Source organism: Astyanax mexicanus, chromosome 1 (assembly GCF_023375975.1).
Source record: "Astyanax mexicanus isolate ESR-SI-001 chromosome 1, AstMex3_surface, whole genome shotgun sequence".
In the NCBI taxonomy this organism is placed as follows: domain Eukaryota; kingdom Metazoa; phylum Chordata; class Actinopteri; order Characiformes; family Acestrorhamphidae; genus Astyanax; species Astyanax mexicanus.
Window position 1 is genome coordinate 42,785,427 of NC_064408.1, and position 27,943 is coordinate 42,813,369.

Genomic DNA, 27,943 nt, shown 5'->3' on the forward strand with positions numbered 1-27,943 from the left:
TATCACAGAAATTCAGTAAAATGCAGAATCTGGAAAGAGCATGGTGTACCAATCTTGATAGATACTTACACAAGATAGCTAACTAGCTGGTGTGAAACAGAACTCTTTCATTGATTTTGAGAGGAAATAATAAAACTCGTCAGAGTATACAATAATGGAAAGCTCTAAATATTCGTTAATTAGCTAATTTATCCACCATTTACTTTCGCCGGATTCCGCTTTTTACCGGGTCCCCATATCACGTTACATTTTACTACAATGAGACACAATTTTTGGTTGCCAAAACATATTGTTTAAGATGTCTATAGATTAAAGGTCTCCTTCTGCTAAAATTCCCTTTTCCTTGTTCTTTGTGAAATACTCTCTGAGTTGTATATGCATGCCCTGTCTGCAGTAGCTAGTAAAAGAAAATCCTCAGAAAACAAGTTGATCAGGAAAGACTCTGAAGTCTACATCAACCAGTGAGTTCATGGCTTCGCCCACCTCAGCTCAGGACCGCCCACAGACAGAGCAAAACTCAGGCTGGCAAGGCTCAGGTAGGTGTTCTCTGCTGCAGTGCTGTTAGCCAATCATATGTTTGATATGTTGGCATGTATGAATAGAATATTCATGAGCAAGAGCCGAAATCCTGTCCATCTTCAGAAACCACTAATTCAGTGAAATAAAGATAGGCAAAATAGAAACCCCAGAACACAAAAAACGGCTCACATGGCATTCATTCAAACTACAGAGCACAACTTAACATTTTAAAATGAATTTAAAATGGTGGAATGAGACCTTTAACTCATTCATTGCCTGCTAGTTTATTATCTCAGTATATACCAGACACCAAGTAAAAGACAAGTAAAAAAGTAAGTAAAAAGTTTTAGAATCTACTCACAGCTTCTGATTTGGGTGGGACGGGGGGTGGAGTTGCCACCCGGCCCGCCTCCATCTGCACCGTGGCCACTTGAGCGGATCCGGCAGTACCATCCAACGATGAGGTGGAGTGGAAGGAAATGAGGTTGTGCTCTACCTTCACCGTGCTTTCCGGAATCTCTCCATAGCTTCCTCCACTCTGATTGGTCCAAAGCTCCTCGTATGGGATCTCCTGTGTCTCTGTGGACCAATCGGGAGTGACATACTCACGCTCCTCCCCCTCCCCTTCGCTTGGAGAGGTGTGCGTGTTGCTCAGCGAGTCTCTGCAGCCCTGCGATAGCGTGTGTGTGATGGTCCCTCCCCCGTAAACACACAGGGAAAGCCTCTGCAGCGACTGTCCTAAATCGTTGCGTCCATAGCCCTGGACGCACACCCGTATTCTTCTCGGACTCAGGCACTCTTCCATGAAGTCTGTCTTCACCTCCCTCACGGCTCTCGAGTAATCATCTGGATCGAACATGTCTTGGCAGCGGATCGCGCTCTGCAGCACCGCCTGCTGGTAGACAGGGTCAGTGCGCAGCAGGCCATCCGGCAGGGAGAACCGTGGCATGTCGGCCAGAAGCAGAAAGTGGGAGGGGACCACTTCCTCCTTGCGCAGGACGCAGCACAAAACCACCGTCTTGCTGATAATGCCCAACAGCTTGTAGCGCTGCCCCTCTCGAACGCAGTGCTGGTCGTAGGGGTTCCGCGGCGGCCGGGATGGCACTGCTACGTTGACGGGAAGCCTGACTCGCTCCACAATACTGCGGACCGTGTGCTCACCCGACTGCATCCGCAGCTCCTGAGGCGATCGTGTGCAGAAACGGCCACGGCAACCAAACGGCAGGCTCACACTCTCGTTGGTCCGGTGGTTCATGCAGATCAGGCAGGGCACCTGCAATCAGGATAACTCATTTAAAGCTGAGCAATGTGTCCAAACATCTGCATCATTTGATAAACACATCGGTGCAGATTAATTTAAAATATAAAATCTCATTGTATAACGTGCATTTAATTTAACAACACTCTCCCAAGTGACGCAACTGCCTAAGCATTGGCTCTAGCAGTGGTAGACTGCAAGATCCATCCCTGAAGTCCCAGAAAACATAACTAGACTTGATTTTTCTTTGAATAGTCCTGTCCACCCTTTGGTTTGTTTTTTGCTTGTAGCATAGTTACTGTTGTGTTTCAGCATATTCTTACAGGAACTCAAACAATACAAACGTTTGCATTTCAGTGCTCTCCTGCAAGCATGTTCAACTGTTTAATGACACTGTGGTGGTCACTGGAAACAAGTGACTTGGGAGAAGCACATGGTAGCCTTCACCTGCTGCTGGTAGCATCAAATGATTAGAGGATGTCTAGCTAGTGGGTGGGAATGTGTCATTTTGAAACTGACAGGAGGATAACCATTTTTGTTAATTGTGTCAAAGATACATATTTGTTCTGAGCTTAAAAAAATTATGAGAAAATAGTTTTTATCTGCCTGGAGCATCAAGTGCAAAATAACAAGACTGAGAAACAGCTTTATTCAAATAGCTGCAAGACTCTTAAACTCCACCTAGAAAACACACTGCACTGATACTTTATAAGGACACTTACAAAGTCACTTTATCACCCTTCATGGTACTGATATCCATTCATAGTCATCCATGCTGCTATAGCAACCTGCACTCTGGACTTCATGTTGCTGCTACTTCCCTACTCCTTATATTTTGTGCATATTATCGTATCTATTTTATTTTGTGTTTTTATTCTATTTTATTTTTCTTATAGTTATCTATTTTAGAATTGCTCTTTTGGGTGTAAACTGGACCGTGAGGTTACAATTTGGTTTCACCTTATGTACCACATGTGAAGTGACTGACAATAAAGTCTCCTTGAATTCTTGAACAATACAAAAAAAATCTTCTGGTAATAAAAGTTGTTTGGTGTGATTGATATATTTAATGCTGTCCAGAGAAAAGTTATTTATTGTGTTTTATACTTTTAAAAGAAACAGAATTAAGCAGAGCACCTTAGCACGGGTGGGGCGACCCAGGGCCCCGCCCGCCTTCCCCAGTCGGCGCAGTAAGGCAGCCAGGCGTGACTTCTCACGAGGGGATTGTACACAGAGCAGCTCAGCCTGGCCCATCAGAGTCAGCTCATCACCCGCCTGCAGAGAGAAGTTATACACCTCGCTGTCCTCACTGAACTCCCCCGATACCACCTACACACAGATACAGAGAGAAAGAGATTAACAGGGAAATATATATTTTTAACTGTTTGCATCACTCAGTGGGTCTGGTATGAAAAGTTCCATCCTATAGAAAATTCTAGTCAAAGGAGTCAAAGGAGATATTAAAAAGCATGTAAAAAGCCCTTTACATAATTGTAACACACCACATGGTTAAGAACCCTTTCAAACAGGGTTCATCATAGAGCCACCCACTAAAAGGATCCTTAGTGGACTTATTTAAGGACCCCCTCCTGGCACCTTTATGTTTATTGTTAAGAGTGAACTTAAAAGCAATCAGAATCAGGTCTTTCAGGTCAGAATTGTTTTTAGACAATTTGGGTTTTGGATGTTGTTTTTTAACTTGTTCATGGTGGAGGGATACATGCAGTAAAAAATTCATGCACAAAATTAAAATTATAATTATAATTGATCTTCCCTCCCCCCCACTGAAGATCTAACTACAGATGACAAAGAAATGGTTCAAAATTAGGTTTACCTGTTAAAAAAAACAATTATATATATATATCTGTTTGGTGTTCAGGCGCTTTGGGTTGAATCAAATATTGTTTTCAAGCCCATGCACTCATTTCACCTGCTGACCTCATGTACACAAAGCTGCGGAGTTACTCACACACAGACACAGACACTGGATTATACTTCAGAACACGGGTCTGTGACTGAAAATTGAGAAATAACGCACTAAACGAGTCACATAAACTGTGAAGGAGAGATTATTATTGTTTTCCTCAACTAATCACGGATCCTTACCGGAGAGCGATGGCGCTGCAGTTTTTAGAAACGGTAAATATATACTTTATCCCACCGGATGTTTGTGTCGAAAGTGCTGGAACTTTTTTCGGTACGAGCTCAGTCCTCGGCGGAATGTTTAGTAAATCTGTGCGCGTTAGTCTGTGCGTTAGTCTGAGTTAATATGATAAATAATATCATGTTAAATATATCATGATAAACAATATGATGATAAACACTTCAGAAAAGAGTTGCGTTTTCGGATTTTTTAAATTAAAAGATAAAATGTCTGCCCTGGGGATAGGGGCGTGGCCACCATGACCCAGTAGTCAGGAAGTACACAGAGACACAGACAAAGTGATTTGCCCTCCACTAACACCCAAAAACAACTAAAAACAAAACTACCATGATCTAGTGGGGCTCTAGTCACTTAACCTGTGACTTTTAGTCTTTTAAGGGTCTTTTCTGCCTCAGCCCTCAGAGTGAGTCTTTATGCCAGTCTCAGCCGGCTGCTCAATCAGTCCTCATTCAGAGCAGCAGGGACAGGCAGGGGCTGCGTGTCATGGTGTAGGGCGGACCCACGGCTTTCCCGCCTCTGCACGTCACACGTAGTGTAATTCATATTAACTAGCTTTTCAGATTCGCCATTACTGAATCAGGTTACTACAACAGATTACAGCACCTTAGACACATGTAGGTTCACTGGTTGGTTTGATAGTAAATACAGTAAATGACTTTATTTGAGTAGAAGACATGATGATCCCTGACAAACCTCGGCAATCCCACTCTAAATGACTGTTTACATCTCAACACTTCATAAATACGTTAAAAATAATAATAAAAATAACTAGTGGAGTTTCCTGTTAACAAAACATATATATACTAAAATGTTTTCTGTTAGAATCCTCCATTAAGAGTAAAAATGTATTTCTGTATACAGGCTAATTGTACTGTAGCACTTATTGTCTAAACATATGTCTAAAACCTAATTATGGGTAATGAAGCTTCTATGACTGGTCAACAGAAAGCACATTACACAGACCAGAAACGCAGAAAGGCCATTATTACACAGACACAGAGACGGGCACGGAAAGGCACCATGCATTCATGCCCTCTATTCACGCTCTCTCTCTATTTCTTTCTTTCTTTCTCTCTCTCTCTCTCTCTATCTATATATATATATATATATATATATATATATATATATATATATATATTGTGGCGTGAGGAGGCGGGGGAGTTGTGGGTCCGCCCCACGCCAGAGCGCAAAGCCATGCCTGTCTCAGCTGGCCCGCATGAGGGCTGATTGAGCCGCCAGTTGAGACAGGCATATATACTCAGCCTCCAGCATCATTTAGGAGGACTTTGACTGGGGAGCTGAGGGCTGAGGCTGCACGGACTCGTATTTAGCCTTTAAAGTAAAACTAAGTAATTCTACAGACTCTAGAGCCCCATTGGGATGAGTTGTGTTTTGAGTTGTTTTTGGGTGTGGTGGAGGGCATTTAAAATAAAAGGTATGATTTCAGTTCATTTACTCCCCGTGTCTGTGTATCTCTGTGAGCTTCCTCCTTCCGGGTCACAGTGGTCACGCCCCTAACCCCAGGGGCCTACTACAGTGGTGGAGAATGCACGGCGCTACCGAGAGCCGCCGCTCCGAATGCCCCGGCGCTATCGGGAGCAGCCGCTCAGCCAGCCCCGGTGCCACGAGCCGCCGCTCCACCTGTCCCGGTGCCGAGAGCAGCCGCTCCACCTGTCCCGGTGCCGAGAGCAGCCGCTCAACCTGTCCCGGTGCCCCGAGCAGCCGCTCCACCTGTCCCGGTGCCCCGAGCAGCCGCCGCACCTTCCGCCACGGCGCTGCCGAGAGCCCCCACGGGGCTACCGAGAGCCGCCGCTGCGCGAGGCTGGGGGACGGAGGCTGGGAGGTGGGCTGCCATCTCCACGGGTCTCTCTCTGAAGGGGAGGGCCCAAGCCAACGAACTGCATCCCCCGCTCTCCTCACCCCGCCTCTCTTCGTTCGCTCCAGTCACCAGGTCACGCCTCACCTTCGACCCTGGTGGCTGGAAGCTTAGGGGGAGGGACTGTGGCGTGAGGAGGCGGGGGAGTTGTGGGTCCGCCCCACGCCAGAGCGCAAAGCCATGCCTGTCTCAGCTGGCCCGCATGAGGGCTGATTGAGCCGCCAGTTGAGACATATATATATACTCAGCCTCCGCCATCATTTGGGAGGACTTTGACTGGGGAGCTGAGGGCTGAGGCTGCACGGACTCGTATTTAGTAAAACTAAGTAATTCTACAGACTCTAGAGCCCCATTGGGCTGAGTTATGTTTTGAGTTGTTTTTGGGTGTGGTGGAGGGCATTTAAAATAAAAGGTATGATTTGAGTTCAAAGGTATGATTTGTCTGTGTATCTCTGTGAGATTCCTCCTTCCGGGTCACAGTGGTCACGCCCCTAACCCCAGGGGCCTACCACTAATATATATATATATATATATATATATATATATATATATATATATATATATATATACAGTAAAATTAATTTAAAATGGACTCCATTTAAATGTTTTTTTCTATTTACAGGAAGTTTTATTTTATCAAAGGTGGAGTGCACAATGCTGAGCTATTCTGACTGAACACAAACATGACCAGACACAGAGACAGAGATTTCAGAAGAATCAATTATGTGTCAATTATGGGTATTTCGTTTAACAAAATTACTTTGATTATTCAATCCATTTTTAAATACAGCAATAATAAGAAGTGTGTATGAGGCCTACATGATGTCAGTGGGTTGTGGGTTTGATAACTGGGTATGACAAGCTGCCACGGCAAGGGCCCTAAAGCTCACTGCTTGCCATACGCCGCACCACTCCAGGCATGTGTTCTCACTGTATCACTGTGTGTCTTCTGAGTGTACTCACTAGTGTTTTCACGGATGGGTTAAAGGTAGAGGCCACATTCCATCTGTGTACAAAACACAGCTTGTCCCTGTAGGGAATTGCTGCAAATAGAATAGGACTCTCTGGAGTCTTCTGTAGCTTATTTAATTATCAAGAAAATACATCTACTAGATACTTTAGACTTAGAAACCAATATTTCTTAACTGAACTTAGGTTAGATCTTTTGGTTTAAGAAACACCTTTAAATGGTGTAAGCCCTCACATTTTTCATTTCATTTACAAACAGGGTTATTACAGAACATCCACTTAAAGGATCCTTAGTGGACTATTTTTGCACTATAAGGCATGCAGTTTATATGGCGCACTATCAATGAATGTCTTTTTTTTCTGGTCTATTTTCATGCATAAGGCGCACTGGTATAAGGCACATTTACTAACGCTAGTAAGGATGACTTCATCTAAGTGAGCAAGAGTGTCGTCATGTTTCCCTTCTAAAGGGGAAGCAGTGGGAAGCACCTAAGTATACAAAACTGTAAGTCAAATGAGCACTGGATGTTAATTTACACAGATTTCTCTCCTGAAAACTGAGTAAAGTGCTTCCATTTATTTACAGTTAGCTTAGATTTTCAATATTTAGTCTAAGCGGTGTGTTTCACTGAGGAACCCTGAGTGTTCTGGTAAACCAGGGTGCAATTAGGTAGCGATTTGTCCCACGTAGCTGGTTTTAACATGGTAAACACGCAGGCTGCAGTCCAATACACTCCCCTCTAAACGGCAAAAGAGCTAGCGCTGTAGTTAGCGGCTAATGCTTATGCTGCTGCACCCAGAGTTGGTGCTGAAGAAACTTCACTTAAAACTGACCTTTATAGCACTGTATTTAGGTAAAGTGGATTTACTACTCCTTAATACCTGACTGGTAGAATATATTGGGTTCACTGGATTACATGGTGCACTGCCGATTTTTAGGAAAAATCTAAGAATTTTAAGTGCGTCTTATAGTGCGAAAAATGCAATAAATTAAGAACCCCCTCCTGGCACCTATTTTATGTTCAAGAGTGAACTTAAAACTAATCAGAATCAGGTCTTTCAGGTCAGAATAATTTCTTTCCTAATCATAATAAACATTATTGATGATGAGCAATGAATTAAAATATGCATTTGTTTATTTATTTGTTTGTTTGTTTGTTAGTGACTCTTCTCACTGACCTTCATGCTGAATGTGATGGGCTCCACGACGAACACTCGATCAGGGAAAGTTCCAGCAACTTCCTCAACACTCGCAAAATACTGCACAGGCTCTCGCACATCCCGGTCCTGATCCAACAGCTTAAACTTTCCTACAGAGAGAGACAGAATGAGAGGGAGAGAGAGGGGGGCATTCTTAACTAACAAAAAACTTTTAAATGGAAGTCAATGTATAATTTTCATTTTTATTTTTTTTACAAAATTAGTTGGAAGATTTGTATTGATGCATTCATCATGCAATTAGTATACAATGTAGTAACATGTAAACAATAGAAAAGTATACATATCATCACTGTCCACTGAAAAACATGTATCTCCAAAACAAACTTTATATGAGAGAGACAAAACCGTCTTAGCTTTCAATTGAATTCAATGTTAAAAAAGTTTATTTCAGGTAGTTTTGGAGAATTTCTATTGGTCCATTCATGAAGAAATGTTGACTCAGTATAAGGGCAGTTTTTGTGTTCAAGTTCTGAGTAAAATAAAAATCATCAAAAATGAAGATACATGTTTTTCATTGGACAGCGGTGATATACATTGTCTATCAGTACTACTGGTGATACAGTAAATAGCAACAGTGTGTTGCTCTGAAAAAGGTTTAATTAAACAGTAATGTCACTGTCAGAGAGACAGCGAGAGAGGGGTAGAGAGAGAGTACACATTCTTCACTAGCTCTATAGAAACCTCTCTCTCCCACACACAGCTCCTCTTAAACCAAGAGACCCAGTGGCGTTTATGTCTCTTAGCAACAATGCTTTGTCCGTGCCCTGTGAACACTCACACACACACACACGCACACACACACACACACACACACACACACACACAAACACACACTCATATATAAACACTTGGCTGAATGTAAACTGTCTGCTGGAGATTCTTGTAGCCAGTCTTTTTCTGCTTCCACACATTTTTTCCCCACAACAAGATGAAGGATCACATTCCACATCCACTTCTTAACACCAAAACAACAACAGCACAGACTTCAATAAACTTCATGTGAAACAAACACCAGAGAAGTCTTTAGATTTAAAGACATATACACAGCTTTCAGTGCTTCTTTCCTTTATTAGCTGAAATAAGATCTTCTACCCCTCCATTATTATTTTAATGTATTTATAACATCTATTAATAAGTCTTAGTCCATTTCAAATAAAAGCAAATGTAAAGCAAACACCCAGACAGCAATACAAAAGTTCATGCATCTCAGCTGTCACTCAGTCCACTGTGGGTGCTATGACAACTACCACTCAAGCACTCACAGGAGGTCTTAATCACGACCCTCGACTCACCAAGAAGCAAGAGCCATTCAGAGACAAAGTTCACAGAAGTCTGCAGGCCCTGAATAAGTGCAGGTCAGAGTTGTATTTGCATGTGTATGGTAGCAGTTTTTTTAACTGGAGCTGATGCCCAAAAATGTAACAGCTGTTCATAGAAATGTTCCTACATACTTGTTTATCTGGTCCAGACAGTCCTATTCTATTGGCAGAACATCTGTCTAGGGATTACACAGCAAGCTTTAAAAAGGGTGTCCACAAACATTTGGACATATACAGTACCAATCAAAAGCTTGGAGGCACCTTAAATTCAGAAGACATATGTAATTACTTAGTAAACAAAAAGTGTTAAACAAACCAGAATATGTTTTATATTTTAGATTCTTTAAAGAAGCTCCTCTTGCTTAGATGACAGTTTTGCACATCTTGGCTGGATTTTCTCAGTCAGCTTTATGAGGTAGAGTCACCTGGATTGGCTTTCAGTTAACAGCTGTGCTAAACTTGTCAAGAGTTAATTACTTGAATTTCTTGTCTCTTAATGTGTTTGAGAGCATCAGTTGTAAAGAGGTAGAGTTGGTATACAGTGCAGAGCTCTATTTGAGTATCTATTTGATGTTCTAATACATAATATGGCAAGAACTGCTCAACTAAATAAAGAAAAAATACTTTAAAAAATACTTGCAAGGAAGACCAAGAGTTACCTCTGTTGCACAGGAAAAGTTCATCAGAGTTTTAGCAGCCTTAGAAACTGTAAGTCAACTACACCCCAAAAAGAGTACTACACTTAAATTGTTAAATTGAAATTGTATCATTATTTGTCTATACTCTGGTATTCACTGCATATCATATACATATTTAATGTTTATATATATTATATATATAGTACATTTATTTAAACAAACATCCAACCTCAATCCAACCCAACTATGATGTGTAAGGATAAACTGCACAGAACTACACACAACCGTCTTCCTGTATTTTATTCTTTTGATCCCTCCCCAGACAGCAGAAACCAATAAGCAAAAACAAAACATACCAATGACAAAAAACAACTTTAGGTTAACGGCGAGTATTCTGTTTTTCTGTGAGGTCTAGTTGATGGAGAGTTCATTCCAGTTACTTCTCATTCAGTGACAATTGCTAACAAGTCCCACTAGTGGATAATATTTTCACTTGCTTAACATGAGTGAGTGAGTTATGCATTAGGCCCATAAAGTGTGGTCTATTTAAGAAATTATTTGACTGATTATTTAGATGTCCAAACAAAACAACACCCTGTCTAGTATCCTGCTACATACATTTTTCTTTTAATAAAAATCACATAATAACACTCATTGTTGGATGTATTTGAGTAACGCAACATTGTACCCAATGCAACATATTAAACTGCAGACCGCCCGATTGTCTTTAGCCTCTGACCATCTAGTGTTTCTGAGTGTGTGTGAGATCAGCAGTGCTCAGGAACCATTCAAACTCTTTCACTTTCTCTCCTGGCTTTGTCTCTCTCTCGCTCCATTTCCTCCCTGTCTTTTGTCTGAGTGTCTCAGTGTCCCTTTATTACAGAAGTGTTTCTATAACAACTTATTACATCCCTCCCCCTGCCTGCTCCTGACATTTTGATGGATTTGCACTGTCCTGAGGGTTTTAAAAACACTACTTTATTTAAATATACTGCAGTAGAAAACTGAGCAAATTAACTCAACTTTTACTCAACTTTATTACCATTAATCCCTAAATCGGTTTAATTTTTAATTATTTTTTGAGCTTCTGCTTTTACTTACTTACTCATAACTCTTATTTTAAAGTTTAATTGTTTTATTTTAAACCAAATGATCCATAAAGAGAACCGAACACACTTCAGGTTATATTCTGATAGATGCTGAATGATAAAAAAAAACTTTAATCTGAGCCTAATGCTTAACTCATTATGTCTGTCTAAATAGTTTGCAGACCTCTGTGTTGTTCATGGTGGTGTTTCTCCTGGGGGTTAACTTTAGGGAATCGTTAGCTGGCTGGCTAACAACTAATTAGACCACACTTTACACTAACTAGATGTTAGCTGTTAATGCCAACAACAGCACATGATTGCTAATAGTATAATTAACTAGCTAGGTCTGTTTCAGCAAAGGCTGTCAATTACCTTAAAATCGTTTTTAAAAACTGGCTTCTTTGGGAAAATTAAAAACGTGCCATTATCAGTACAGGGAGAACTAACTGTTGGACTTAGACACTGGAAATAGAAAGACAGTTTAGAGGAGAAAAATTAAATGCATACTGGGCTATTCTGTCACTGAAACATATGGGAATGGGCAGAGCTACTTGTCATTCTGCAAGCAGCCAGCAGAGGCACTAGATTATTGGTGACTTCACTTTTAAGAGAAGCTACAGGTCCATGAGGTTGCTGATTTCCTGATTTTTTTCATTGTGTGTCACACTTAAATGTTTTGGAACATTAAACCAATTTAAATATAAGTCAAAGACAACACAGGTAAACACAAAATGCTATTTTTAAATGAAGGTGTTTAAGGGAGAAAAAAATCCAAAGCTACATGGCCCTGTGTGAAAAAGTGATTACCCCCTTGTGGTCTCTGTTACCTGAGTACACTGTCTTTAGCCACACCCAGGCCTGATTATTGCTACACCTGTACTTAATCAAGACATCACTTAAATAGGATCTGCTTGACAAAGTGAAGTCCACCAAAAGATTCTTAAAAGCTACAAATCATGCCAAGATTGAGATCTATCAGTCTGGAAAGGGTTATAAAGCCATTTCCAAAGCTTTGGGAATCCAGCGAACTACAGTGAGAGCCATTGTCCACAAATGGCGAAGACATGGAACAGTGGTAAACCTTCCCAGGAGTGGCCGGCCGCCCAAAATTACCGCAAGAGTGCAGCGACGACTCATTCAAGAGGTCACAAAAGACCCCACAACATCATTCAAAGAACTGCAGGCCTCACTTGCCTCAGTTAAGGTCAGTGTTCATGCCTCCACCATCAGAAAGAGACTGGGCAAAAATGACCTACATGGCAGCATTCCTAGACGAAAACCACTGCTGAGCAAAAAGAACATTAAAGCTCGTCTCAACTTTTCCAGAACACATCTTAATGATCCCCAAGACTTTTGTGAAAACATTCTGTGGACCGATGGGACAAAAGTTGAACTCTTTGGAAGGTGTGTGTCCCAGTACATCTGGCGTAAAAGAAACACTGCATTCCAGAAAAAGAACATTATACCAACAGTAAAACATGGTGGCGGTAGTGTGATGGTCTGGGGCTGTTTTGCTGCGTCAGGGCCTGAAAGACTTGCTGTGATAAATGGAACTATGGATTCTGCTGTCTACCAACAAGCTGAAACGAACTTGGGTTCTGCAGCAGGACAATGATCCAAAACACACCAGCAAGTCCACCTCTGAATGGCTGAAGAAAAACAAAATAAAGACTTGGGAGTGGCCTAGTGAAAGTCCCGACCTGAATCCGATTGAGATGCTGTGACATGATCTTAAAAAGGCAGTTTATGCTCGAAAACCCTCCAATGTGGCTGAATTATAACAATTCAGCAAAGATGAGTGGAGCCAAAATTCCTCCACAACGCTGTAAAAGACTTATTGCAAGTTATCGCAAACGCTTGGTTGCAGCTGTTGCTGCTAAGGGTGGCCTGACCAGCTATTAGGTTTAGGGGCAATCACTTTTTCACACAGGGCCATGTAGGTTTGGATTTTTTTCTCCCTTAATAATAAACACCTTCGTTTAAAAGCGTTAGCATTTTGTGTTTACTTGTGTTGTCTTTGACTAATATTTAAATTGGTTTGATGTTTCGAAACATTTAAGTGTGACAAACATGCAAAAAATCTGGAAATCATGACATTTTTTTACACCACTGTAACAGGTTATATAACACATATATATTGCAGGTTATATAGGCCCTACAGAAGATCCCTGTGGAATTCCAGGCATGCTAAATCAAATGGTTGCAAATAGTGATATAAGAAAATATTGATATCGTATAGCAGTGTTGTTTTCTGCTGGCTGTAGGGAGCTACAGTTCATTAAGGAAACCATAAATGCCAACTTGTACAGTGACCATACTGAAGGCAAATATTGACACTATTGCAGAATTTGGCCATTTTCACTTAGGGGTGTTCTCACTTTTGTTTGCAACTCGCTACTGACTTAGCCCCTAGCCTGCCCTGAGAAGTTTAGCTCTTAGCACTTAAGCTGAGTGGAAACAGTGCACTAGAGAGTGCAGGCTGGAGCACACAAGCAGAGAGCGTGCGCAGAAGCGCAGATGACGTAAATTGTCCACACACTGTCGCTGCACTGAAAACGCACCCTGGTTTCATTAAAGTACCCCGTAATAAAAGTGCCATTTAATAAAAGAGCCCAGTTTACAACATTCCATCCCAAAAACAAAACATGGTTATAAGTCAGTTCCATTGTTATTATGAAATTAATAAAAGTGAGGCTATACAGAATGCCCAGTCTCTTGTACCTAAAAAAATACTGAACCATGGGCCTTTACCGAGGTGTGAACCAAACCGTAAACTTTCTGTACCGTTACACCCCTAGTCTGTGCACAGAGCTCCTCATGCAGAAGGGCTTTCCCACTAGTGCCACACATTCCTGGTTCAGGAACCTACTTTTTTTTGGTGCAAACACAGTGAATGGTTCAAAATTAGGTTCCAGAACAGTGCCGGTTCCACGACAGTAAAAAAAAAAAACCCGCTAATTGTGACTAGCAAAAGCTGATCTCTGGTTCTTTTTAATGAAGGGCGAGACTTTATCCATAAACAGACGCCATGCAATAATAGAAGGACTCTGATTAACATGTCAACCAGTGATTTCTCTACATATGTACAATGTCTCTCCCCCTTAACCCCCTCTAAACATCTTCAGAATGAACTACAACATTGACTGAGATCGAGTGCCTTTCATTCATTGACCTTTCGTGCTTGTTGTCTGATTGAATAGGCACATATTCTCACAGACACAATCCAAAATCGTGTGCAAAGCCTTCAGAGATAAGTAGAGGATGTTGTTTATTGGTGTACTGGTGCTGTAAAGTTCGCCTTTCTTCAAATATAAACTGCTGTGACACATATTCACCCTCATACACACATGCTCAGGTCTCGCCTCGCTGAAGGTCAGTGTGGTAGATGACAGCAGATGGAGGCTGCATGACTTTAAAGTGAGTAATGCTCGTCTCGAGGGAGGTGTGTATTGGGTTACTCCTATTTTTTCATTTTCTCATTCTCCTCCCAACTCATGCTGTAATGCAGCCGCCTTCAACACCTACATCAATCAGGCATAACATTATGACCACCTTCTTGTTTCTACACCCACTGTTCTTCCTATTAGCTCCATTGAGCACATAGAGACACACTGTAGTTTTTAAACTACAGACTGCAGTCCTGTATCTGTATCTGCATACTTTATTATCATTCTCTTTCCCTGTTCTTCAGTGGTCGGGAGCCTACAGGACCACCACAGAGCAGCTACTATTTGGGTGATGGGTCATTCTCAGCACTGCAGTGGCATTGATATAGTGTTGGTGTGTTGTGTTGGTAAGAGTGGATCAGACTCAACAGTGCTGCTGAAGTTTTTAAACACCTCTTTGTTTCTGCTGGACTGAGAACAGTCCACCAATAGCATCCTGAGAACAATGATGAAGCACAAGAGGATAATAACAAACAAAATTAAGAGACCACTTCAGTTTCTGAGTCAGTTTCTCTGATTTTGCTATCTATAGGTTTATGTTAATTAAAATGAACACTGTTATTTTATTCTATAAACTACAGACAACATTTCTCCCAAATTCTAAATAAAAATATTGTCATTAAGAGCATTTATTTGCAGAAAATTAGAAATGACTGAAATAACAAAAAAGATACAGAGCCTTCAGACCTCAAATAATGCAAAGAAAACATTTAAGTTCCTATTTTTTAATCACAGTTGTCATGCATCTTTTTGGCATGTTCTCCTTCACCAGTCTTACACACTGCTTTTGGAAAACTTTATGCCACTCATTTAAGCAAAAAATCAGGCAGTTTAGCTTGGTTTGATGGCTTGTGATCATTCATCTTTCTCTTGATTAAACTCCAGAGCTTTTTAATTTGGTAAAATCAAAGAAACCCATCATTTTTGAGTGGTCTTTTATTTTTGTCCAGAGCTGTATATTTTCACAATTCACTGCACTACAATCCCCATCATACATTAAAACATATACTTAATGATTTTGTTACTTGGTTTAGTGACTTACTTTTCCCTCTAGTGATTTATTGGCAAAAATCAAGCAGCAACAGATCCAGATAATTTTTCTACAATTCTACAGCTACAATCCACAGAGAAGAACCACCTAACTGCTCTTGAGTAAAAAAACCTATCCCTTTTTCTCTTTAACCGTTTAAAAGTATGTGCAAAAGACCTTCTTCCTGAGGACATTTGACATTCATCTGTAGCTAATGTAGCCTACTGTTATATACTTTTTTATTTTATTTGTTATTATTTTGAGTCATTCTTTTCATATTTGCTCATCACGGTCATCCCCATCTTTAGAATCATCACCATCATCCTCTTCCTAAGTTTGTTCCCCTATCATAATCAATTCTTGCAGTCCTCATAAAGTCCTGATTTCTCCACAGTCTCTGTAATCTGTTTATCATCCGGCACTGTTTGGATGCTGTCAAGCTCATCAACACTAACATCCTCATCATAATCATCATCATCATCCGCGCCGTCATCGTCTGTCTAAGCCCAGCCAGCCCCCAGACCGAGGAACACACAGATGATCTCATCTCTCTCATTCTGTCTCACTTCATCCCTGGCGTCTCGTTGCCGCCGGAAACCCTTGTAGGTGATCTCATTGGTCACATGACCTCATGCTGCCGGAGACGGGTATATTGGGTAGTGGTGTTCCCAGGAGAGGAACTGCAGCATGCTTAGTGGCCGGTATTCCGGAGAGCGGATTTTCAGAATGGGCTTCTCCCCTGATCCCTCGGGAATGACGTCAGGATGAAGTCATGCTAAAGCCGAATTTATGAATGAGATAACGGCCACCGGACTACCCACTGAGTGAGGTTTACCAACAAACACACACACACACACACACACACATATATATGTTCTCATAAACACACTGCACATCAAAACACTGAGAACAACCCGATTTTTGTAATCTTTTTCTTGCTAAAGTCATATATTCTATTGGGTTTAAAGAGAAAAGCTCTACATTTTCGGAATCACTTTTCTGGGGACAGTTAAAATATATCACACAGGAAGTGATGCTCTTGTTGCTGAATTCAATCAAATCCTCACAGCAATGCTTCAAAATCGAATACAATGCCTTTCCTGGACAGGTAAAGATGGATAAATTATTTTATATTGCTTGAGAAGAAACACTGACTGAGCAGGTGTCCATATACTTCTGTCCAAATATTCTTGTATGTACACTAGAAATGTGTAGTTAAGTTTAGATTAGAATTTTTAGTTTTGGGCATGTCATTTTAACATTTGCATAATGTTACTGTTTGTCTAGCTGGGAACATTTTCATGTTCCTCTGTTAGCTGGGTAATTTTTATTAAGTAAAAAGTTGGTTTGATTAAATAGTACATTACTACAATAATGTCATCGGCTTTACTAAAGAACCCCAAAAGAAGCACTATGGTGCACTAATGATGATATCTTACTTATACAGCTTAAAAAAAATAAAAGAGACCACTTACAAATTATGAGTTTCTTTGATTTTATCAAATTGAAAACCTCTGGAATATAATCAAGAGAAAGATGGATGATCACAACCATCAAACCAAGCTGAACTGCTTGAATTTTGCACCAGGAGTAGCATAAAGCTATGCAAAAGCAGTGTGTAAGACTGGTGGAGGAGAACATGCCAAGATGCATGAAAACTGTGATTAAAAACCAGAGTTATTACACCAAATATTGATTTCTGAACTCTAAAATATGAATATGAATATGAACTTGTTTTCTTTGCATTATTTGAGGTCTGAAAGCTCTGCATCATTTTTTTGTTATTTCAGCCATTTCTCATTTTCAAAAAAAAAAAATGCTCTAAATTACAATATGTTAATTTTATTCAAACATATACTTATAAATAGCAAAATCAGAGAAACTGATTCAGAAACTGAAGTAGTCTTTTAATTTTTTTCCAGAGCTGTATAATTTCATTTCTTCTTATGGCAATATTATTAAATTACTATAAAATACATTACTGGAAATAAATAAATGCTTCGGCTTACTCCATGTCTTATTGAATTGAGCAACAGTAAAAAACATCACCTGGCGCTATTTTAATAGTCACACACCAACGGCATGCATAAAACTCTGTAATAAAAGACTGGCTATGTGCTTTTTTCCACCCCTGCCTCTCTTATTAGTATATTTCTGCGCATGTGTGTTGGTTCAAGAGGACACTAACCAGAAGAATGAACACATTTGTTATATAACATGACAAGACACTGATGACCACTGAAGCAATACACCAGAGACAGATACAATGGCCAGGTCACTGTATGTAGCAGACCAGACCAGAGTGAACAAGTGTGATGTTAAGTGCTCTAATACAACAATCAATACAGCAGTAACAACCATCACCACATCACTGCCATGCCGTCTATCAGTCAGACTCTCCTGCACTTTCCCTTTCTCTGCTCCCCTCCTACACATGTAGTTTCAGATACCCTGTGTTTAGCAGCACTGTGTTTATCTATACCCAGGATTAGCACAAGTGGTAGAGATTGTGTTTGTCATTTTCAGTACAAGCGATAAAAGATTAAAAATGGAATCTCTTATGCTAACTTCAAGAGGTCAAAATTTTGTTTGATTTGTTTTGAGTAGGATATGTTTATTATTTTTTCATGAGTTTATGATGATTGTTGTTGTTCATATATGATGTATTGTGTTTTCCTTAATATTCTTTTTCTTTTCCCATTTTTGTGCACATCTCAAATATACTGGACATTATACGAGTGCGGTCTAATCCTCTTTATTTTTTTATTTTTTTTATTTCAAAAGGTATAATGTTATATGAGACAGATTTAAAGACTGTAATAGTCTAGTCATGTTGTATGTTTTATGTAATTTATGTGTATAGTCTGATATTGATATATTTATATGAATTTTATATAATAAAAAATAAGAAACACATGATTGGAGTAAACGGCATAAAAGAGTTATAACATAATTGTCGACTTCCTCAAGCCTATTCTTAACATGGTTTATTGCTAACTGTTCCCCTAATGCTAATGTTATGTTATGTAGCATACAGTGCAAGATTATCCATTTTTTAAGATTTTTACTTTTACTTAAATTCTGAAGCTTTCCAGCGCTCTATTCTAGAACCTACATAACTTTTTATTCTTAGTAGTTTTGAGTTTTGTGATTCGTGGTTTCCAGAGGTGAAAAGTAATGAATTACATTTACTCAAGTTACTGTAATTGAGTAGATTTTATGAGTAATTTGTAATTTTTAAAGTAGTTTTTAAAATAGGTAATTTAACGTTTACTCAAGTACATTTTGACACAAGTAATTTACTTTGCTACATTGAAAAACTCCCGTTACTGAGTAAAAAATAAAATGCTGGGGAAAAAAATTGGCACGGATGCTCGCACGTGGAATAGCGAGGCAATAATGTCCTCATGCAGTACAAAATGTGCCCCACCAGACAGAACTGTCAGCTTTCAAAACTTCCACATCAAACCTGAGAAAGTATGTGGTGTAAGTATTTTATCATTAAACAATCTGCTTAAATGTTAAAAAACATGTCAGTAGCAGTTAAAGCATAACAATGGCAATTTAAAAAATAATAATGAACTGTAAAACTATAAAATTACAGTGTATAGTCACCTAGATTACCATACATTTTAATAGTAAAGAACAAAAATGGATCGTAGAAACCTATGCCACTTGTTTTATGGGGTGGTCTGAACAAATACTGCCTGAAAGGTCCAAATTATTATGTGAAACAATAGTTTATTAAAAACAATTAAATTTATGATTTTTTTTCCTTTTTTTACATCAAATAATTAAAAGTAACTATGTAATTTTACTCAAAGTACTGTTGTATTCTTTTATTGGTGCTTACTATTTTAAATTGAGTAATGTTTACTTTTTCTCAAGTAGATTTTTAGATACTTTTACTTTTACTTGAGTAGAATTTTAGCAAAGTAAAGGTGCTTTTACTTAATTACAATTTTTCCACCTCTGATGGTTTCTAATTTCTGTCAGGGGTGTCTGACCTTGTATGCAAAGGGCCAGCTGTTCTTAAAAACCATTAGCACTTTTTATCTCCACTTCTTTAATCAACTGCTCAGTCTTTACACAACTGATCACATGTGCTTTGCTGATGAGATTGGACACCTCTGGTATAAGCAGACAAGTATATTTATGTTGTCATATATATTTTTATACACATGTTTTGTCTTTACCTTGGTACTGCAATGGGATGTCAATCTTGGGTCCGATGACATAATGCCCCTCCTCCAAAGAATGTGCAGTCACAGTGGTCCACTGCCTGCACGAGTGCAACAGAACTACATCCTCTTCAGACAATCCCTCCACATTTTCACCTAAAGAGAAACACAAATATGTTACACATAGACACTCAAAAGACACATTCTTAAAAATGTTTATGTGACAGAAAATTCCCTAGATAAAGTAAAATATTATTGTATAATAAAATATTATTATACCCTATTGTGTGTATTGTGCATATAAAAATAGAAGGTATTTAATCCTGGTGTAAGGTATAATAATTAGGGATACACTGTATATTTGGCAACCAAAATTTTCAACCCAAAAAATAGCTTTTGATGTTTGGCCAAATTGGTTGAAATACTAAATAATTTATACCAAAAAATGACTCATTTATTTTATGTACCATATTTTCTGCACTATAAGTTGCACTTAAAATGCTTACATTTTCCCAAAAATCGTCAGTGTGCCTTTTAATCCATTGCGCCTTTTGTGTGAATTTTACCAGTCAGAGAAGCAGTAAAGCCTAAATTGCAGTACTATTCAGGAGTTTCAGTTTAGTTCTCCAGCACCAGGGCAGTATTAGAAGTACCCGCTAAACGCTATTTCCCTGTTCAGAGGTGAGTATTATTGGCCTGTAGCCGGCTAGCACTGCTAGAGAGATTAGCTGCTAATGCTAATGCCCCAGCCTTAGTGTCTTACTGTAAACAAACAGAAGCACTTTACTCACCCAAATAAAACAGTTTCCAGGAAAGAAATCTGTGTAGATTTACATCCAGAGCTCGTTTGACTTCAAAGAAAGTATTTTTACAGTTTTGTTTACTTAGCTTAGCATGTCAGATCTGCTGAACCACAAGTTCCTTATAGTTTCTCTTAAAAAGCGCATTACAATCCAGGGCACATTATGTATGAAAATGGACCAGAAAATAGACGTTCATTAATAGTGCACCTTAAAATACGATAATACTGAGTTTCCAGTAAAAATTTAGGACTTTTTCAAGCAGCAGTGTGGGGCAGTTACAGGTGAAATATACAAGCTTTACAGAGCTAGCTAATATAATAACATAATCTGAGCTAACTACCAAAAAAAATACAAGTTAGCTAGCTACATGTAACCTGAGTGAACCTGAGTGAACGTGAACAAAATTATAAACTGAGTTTATAGAATAGCCTAAAACACAAAATCTAAAATAATCTGCCCCAGAATCCTTGGTCGCTTGATTCAGCGGTCACAGACACTCCTGTGATCCTGTGGTTCCCCTGCAGAGTTGTCACCCCTGGCTCACCCAAAGCCAGCACCATGGATCCCTTCAGAGCTGGTGCCTGGGCCTATCCTGTGCCAGAGACACCAGCACCTCAGGCACTCATGCCACCAGCGCTGCTTGGTCAGATTTACAAGCACCCCTGCCTGACCCTCAGAACACATCTACACATCTAATGGGCCCCATTGGCAGTTTCATTTGCTCAATGAATATGCTGGTTTCTGTGAATTCTTTGACTTTTGCTAGGTCTGGATCCAGATTGGTTATAATGGAAACGTCACCCTATATTAGACCAACTGATCAGTCGCCTTGTCAGTTCATGTACTGTTAACTGTATTGGTTACGGTTGTCCCTTACCAGGTCCCATCACCTGTCTTATCCTTGGTGCTGTTGTGTCTGTACCCCAGCCCAGTTTCCTCTTCTCTTTTGCATCTTATAAATTAGGTCCCGTCTCTTGTTGGAAGTCATTGTATGTCTGCCTCTCCTTAAAGCCTTCCCCAGGGGTCACATTGGTTCCACAGACCAGGAGTCACATGCCTGTCATTGTTTGTTGTGGTTTGCCATGTGGACTGTAGCACATGGTTCCGTTGGTTTGGGCCTTTTTTACTGGCTTTGTTTCACCTACCTATTATGTACACCTACGTGTTTCCAGGTGTACCTTTCTCATAGACCTGCCTTTCTGTAATCCCTTTCAGGTGTGTGTCTGTGAATTTAAAATCTTGTGTTTGTGTCTTTTTTGTTTAGTTCTGTTTGGGTGAAACTATGTTAAGCATGTGTTCTTCTCACGTTCTTTGCCTCTGTTGTTTTTTGCTGACTGTCTGGCCTTGGACTTTTGTTTTGTTTTCCAGTACTGGTAATTGTACAGTATTAGTGACAGGAAGATCCTAGGCTAACACTGGCCTTAGACTCAAGTAAATACACCAAAACATATGTTATGTGGACAAAAGTACCGTAGCACTCTATTTATTTAATTGTTTATGACACCTTTGATGACATCCCATTCTAAATCCATAGGGTTTAATATGATGTAATTTCCCCTTTTGCAGCTTTAACAGCAAGTGTACAACTCTGCACTTTGTGTCTGGGTTGCTGTGGTTCAAAAACACTTTCACTTTCAACAATATCACTCACAGCTGATGGTGAAACATCTAGATAGGAAGAAAATTTCACCAGCTGACAGTTATAATGGTAGCATCCTATTACAGTACCATGCTGGTATTCAGTGGCCTCTTTAAAGCAACCGATCCATTCACTCATATAATCAATAGTTTATCTTAACCTGTCTCTTAATTCAGATTTTTTTTTCTGGTTTTTTTTAGAACAAGGTATAATATATATTAGTCTGTAAACAGCAATAATAACCTATTCAAAAACAGAAAACAAGTATCCGTTTATTGTAGTTACAAGTTGCATGGCCAGATTATTTTTTTCACACTCCTGCACTGCAATTTGGTAAACAATCATTTATAAAGCAAAGGTGCTTTATAAATACAATTTACCACAAATTGTTTATTAACTGCTTAAAATGTAGTTAAAAAAATACAATACATTTTTAGTGGAGATTATCCAGTAAAAAAGTTTATTTTTTACCCACACCACACAGAAACCCACACCAGGGGGGTTCTTGGACAGTTAGTCATTTTTATATACTGAGACGTGAAAAGTGTCTCTAGACACGCTTTCATTCGGACACAGAACGGAAACCACAGCGGTCATCACTACAGAGATGTTTCTCCCCGGAACAGACCCCCTCTGCTGCCAGGGGACACCACTGAAATTTAGCCAAGCGGGCACTCTCTCTCTCCTTCTGTCTCTCTTTTTCTCTCTCACACACACACAATGATATACGCACAAGAATCATTACACAAGAAAAAACACTGGCCAAAACATTACTCTCTTCCTTGAAACCCAGTTACTGATGCACTGACAGAGAGAGAGAGAGAGAGAGAGAGAGAGAGAGAGAATTTTGCAGAGAGAGAGTGAAAAAAGAGCTACTTTCAATATGTCATGTTTACACAAAAATATTTTAATTGGTATAATTATATAATTATACTTGTAAAATAATTGCTTACTGCTTCTTTGTAAGCACTGGGAGCCCTAGCTAGGTTATGTATACTGGAAGAGAACTAGCCAGAGTGCCATTATCATGCAATATTGGCACTCCAAGAATGTCTTTCATCCAATCGCATCACAGGCTGTGGCATAATTACTGTTAATCACTAACAGCAGTGGGTCGTATTACAGTCAAACCAATAAAACACAACTTTAACTACAACTTAAACTAAAGAGAGAAAAGGAAAGAGAGAGTATGTGATGGAGTGAGAGTGAGACAGTGTGTAAGAGAGAAATAAAATGAAAGAGAGAGGACGGCAAATAAAGAGACAATAGAAGAAAGAAGGGAGTGTGAGAGAGAGATACAGCGAAAAGGGAGAGAGAGAGAGAGAGAGAGAGAGAGACAGGGCAGGAGAGAGAGAGAGAGGGAGAGAGAGGATGTGATGAAAGAGGAGCGTATTGATCAGATACTAAAAGAATCCTTTATTGATGGAAGTCTTAAAACAGAGGCTTTTACAGAGGAAATGAACCACACACACACACACACACACACACACACACAGGTTCTGCTAAGCCTTAGTTGTCTATAATTACTACACACACAAACACATCTACAGTCTATACATGCCAACCTATAATAAAGCTGTGTGTGTGTTTGTGTGTGTTTTTGTGTGTGTGTTTCGTAGAAGTCGGCAAGCAAGGAGCAATGTGGGAGAGAGAGAGAGAGAGAGAGAGAGAGAGAGAGAGAGTATTTTTGTTATTATTTGTAGTATTTTTTTATAATATCTGTTTACATGTATTATTAATTGCTTTGGCAATAGTGTATGTAATTACATTCACGCCAAATAAAGCACCTCTGAACTGAACTGAACTGAGAGCAAGTAAGAGAGAGCGAGAAAGAGAGCGAGAGAGAGAGCAAAGAAGAGAGAGAGAGAGAGAGAGAGAGAGAGAGAGAGAGAAAAAGAGAAAGTGAGGGAGAGAGAAATAACTGTGATTTTTGGAAGGCCTGTAGGTAAGGGGTCAGCCACAGCTACAGGGTCAACAGGGCAGCAGAGCGTGAGAGAGAAAGAGAGAGAGACAGAAAGTGATAAAGAGAGAGAGAGGGAGGGAAAGAGATCTTAAGGAGTAAAAGAAAAAGAATGAAAGAATGGAACATGAAGTGCAGCAAAAGAAAAGGACCAATATGCCTTTCTATGTGTGTGAGTGAGAGAGTGGGTGAAAGAGGGTTAATAACAGAGTGAATGAATAAGAGAGGGGGTGAGAAAATGAATGAGGGAATGAATGCGTGAGAGAGGATGAGAGCTGGTTAATTGACTGCACTGAATAAAGTGCTGAGCTGAATTCACTGATTCAGATCTTCAGCATTTCCACAAAGACACAATATATTACCAACGCTGCTTTGAAATAATGAAATAAAAAAAGAGTGCCAGAAAATCTGTTATAATATTATAAAATCTGTAATACTTCTTAGACTATATATTCATTTGTGTAGGAAACTAATCCTGCTTATTCATGAGGGTGTTTTTAATGTGATGTTTACTTTTTTAGTTTAATAGAACATCTAGCATTACAGAAAAGACTGTTCACAGTAGAAAAAAAACATACAAGAACTGTGCTTCATAACGTTGGAAAAATAAAATAAAAATCAAGCTAACTTGATTCCAAAATGTGAAAATGCAGAGAAAAATAACAGAAAATCTCGGTACCACAGCACATAATAACAACACACAGTGAGTTATATAATAGCTCACATATTACTTTTTAATTAGCTAGTTTAATTAGCAGTTTAGCTCATTAGTTTAGCTCCTTTTTGTTTGCAGTTAGCTAAGTCATTTGTGCGTAGTTTGCTAGGTTTTGTACTTATCCTTTTAGATTACAGTTAGCTTGCTGGTTAAGTAATTTGTGCTGAGTTTGCTAGTTTTTTCCTTAGCCTGTTAGCTTGCATTTAGCTAACCCTGCAGGCATATAACAGTAATAGACATTATCCTGATTTAAATTTTTTGTCATCTGACATCATCACCAACATTTAACCTGAAATTAAAATCTATTGACGTTGTTCTACAGGTCCAAAGTAATTTATGCTTAGTTCGCTAGTTTTTCAACCTTGCCTGATAGTTTGCAGTTAGTTTGCTTGTTAAGTAATTTATGCTTAGTTCGCTACTTTTGTACTAAGCCTATTAGTTTGCAGTTAGCTTTGCTGGTTAAATAATTGATGCTAAGTTTGCTAGTTTTGTACTTATTCTGTAAGTTTCCAGTTAGCTTGCTGGTTAAGTAATTTATGTTAAGTTTGCTAGTTTTGTACTTATCCTGCTAGTTTGTAGTCAGCTTGCAAGTTAAGCTATTTATGCTTAGTTTGCTAGTTTTGTACTAAGCCAGTTAGTTTGCAGTTAGCTTGCTCTGTAAATAATTTATGCTTAGTTTGCTAGTTTTGTAGTTATCCTGCTAGTTTGCAGTTAGCTTGTTGGTTAAGTAATTTGTGCTAAGTTTGCTAGTTTTGTACTTAGTCTTTTAGTTTGCATTTAGCTTGCTGGTTTAGTTATTTATACCTAGTTCACTAGTTTTGTAGTTAGCCTATTAGTTTACAGTTAGTTTGCTGGTAAAGTAATTTTTTCTTAGTATGCTAGTTTTGTACTTAGCTTGTTAGTTTGAAGTTAGCTAAGTAATTAGTTGCTAAGTTCACTTGTTTTGTACTTAGCCTATTAGTTTGCCTTTGGCTTCCTAGTTAAGTAAGTTGTGCTTAGTTCGTTACTTTGTACTTAGCCTGTTAGTTTGCAGTTAGCTAAGTAATTTATGCTTAATTCACTAGTTTATCTAAGTTAGCTAATTAAGTTGTGGTTGGCTCATTACTTTGTGCAACATTTGCTAGTTTTGTGATTAACCTGTTAGTAATTTTCAGTTTGGTATACAAATAATAAGAAGTGTAAATGAAGAGATGAGGAAGAAAGAGAGATGAGGGGTCCTCAAGTGTCCCATGACCTAACCACTGAGAGCCCTCTCTCACTCACATACACACTCTAGAGAGTGTTTATCCACTACCCTGACCATTCCCTTGCTCACGCCTCTCTCTTTTCCCACACTGGCCGAAAGTTTTGCCCCGGTGAATCGGAGGCTTTTCCTCAGCGTAATCTCCACACAAAGCTCTCAGCCGTGGTCTGCTGGAATGCATGACAGCCGGTGTGTTTTCAGGCCGGTGGTTCTTCCGCCTCGTTGTGGGCCGTTCAGCGTTTGACTAAAAGTTGGAGCCGTGCTCTGGCCCAGCCTCTTAGTATGCAGAGCACTCATCGAGCGATTACAGCATTACCATATGAAAGGCACTGCATCACTGCTCACACACAACAGCCACTTTGTCACCTTTCGCCAAGAGCAAAGTAACTCCTTACACCAACCTCAGCTCTGTGGAGAACCTCACACACACTCTTGATCATATTCACATCATCATACACACTTAACAGTACAGCATCAACCCTTATTACACACGCTCAGACACTAAACTCACTTAACTAACTCATTTATTCAACAATTACTTATTTCTATAAGACTCCTAACTGGGATCATTCCAATAGCTTAAATGGGACACAACAGGTGTTGTAGATTACAGTTATACTGTTTCATATATAATATATTAGTCCTGTACATGAGAATATTAACTGGAATGATACAATGAAAAACATAAGAATTAATTGAATATATTGAGCTATTATGTTAGTTAATTTTAAACTATGCCAAATATTATCGTAAACTGTAAGAAATCTTTTCTTGCAATAAACAGATACCAACTTTGACCTCTGTTGAAGCCTGCTTCACCTAAGGTCACTCTAAAAGAAAGCAGAACCAATGTGCATCCTTCAATTCTGCAGACACCCACACAATCCATGATCCTTATATCTAGGATGCTGTAAATTCTGGATAAACCAAATATTGACAGCTCGAGGTCAGTCTTAGAAATAAAGGTACTATCAAGGGTTCTTTGAGTGAGGCCATAGTAGAACCCCTTTTGGTTCCATAAAGAGCCATGCCCTTCTATGGCACCACTCAATTCATTATAATTTAACAGACAACATAATTTTTTTTTTTTATTAAAAAGGCACTGACAATGCAATTTAGTATAAGATTATGTTGTTAATGAAACTATTCCTTGTACAAATACAGATGACCTGACATCTTCTTTTGTGTAAGATCATCTCTTAACCAACTCCAAGCCAGTTTCCACACAGACACAGAGTAATCCTGGTCCTGGTCCAATATATGGTCCAATATATGCACTGAGCTGTCTAGCACTGTGTTCTCTTAATGATGGTGTTTCAACCACTACTTTTGGAAAGAGTTGGAGATAGAAGGAAATTGGAGATGAGGTGCGGTGATTTAGCATCCTGAACTCAATAACATTCATGAATCTGCACAGCAATGCTCCAAAATGCTTCCCTGGACAGAAGAGACCATTACTCCAACAAAAGCAAGATAAACCGGCCTTTAATACCCTTGATTGCAGAAGAAAAATGAATTAGCAGGTGCACCAATACTGTGCATAGTGAGGCAGTTTTCCAAACAGTGTTTAAACCTAGTCTGTGACTCACAGAAGAACAGGTTAGAAGTTAAAAAAAAGAAAATGAAGAAGAAGGAATAGAAGAAGATGGAGAAGGAAGAGAAGAAGAAAATGCGTAGAATGGATGGACAAGAAGAAGAACAGGGAAAGAAGAAAAAGAAAAACGAGAAAGAACTTGGATTAAGAAGGAAAAGAAGAAAATGAAGAAGAAATAGGGATGAATAAATAAAAATAATGATGAAAGAAAAAGAGTAGAAGTAGAAATAAAGAAAAAGGGAGAAAGTTGCGAAAATCATGAAAAGTTAACTGTGCAAAC

At 39.2% G+C, this 27,943-nt stretch overlaps 1 protein-coding gene across 1 annotated transcript in view; it reads right to left on the minus strand.

The window, feature by feature from the left end:
• The window catches only part of gareml (GRB2 associated, regulator of MAPK1-like), a 38,728-nt gene that overhangs the window by 9,904 nt on the left and 881 nt on the right, over window positions 1-27,943 (minus strand). Inside the window, exons 2-5 of the mRNA XM_007260482.4 lie at window positions 19,725-19,865; window positions 7,966-8,096; window positions 2,915-3,106; window positions 881-1,792 (exon numbers count right to left, since the gene is read on the minus strand). Of these exons, the coding sequence (XP_007260544.3) occupies window positions 881-1,792; window positions 2,915-3,106; window positions 7,966-8,096; window positions 19,725-19,865 (1,376 nt within the window). The remainder of the gene's footprint in view (window positions 1-880; window positions 1,793-2,914; window positions 3,107-7,965; window positions 8,097-19,724; window positions 19,866-27,943) is intronic.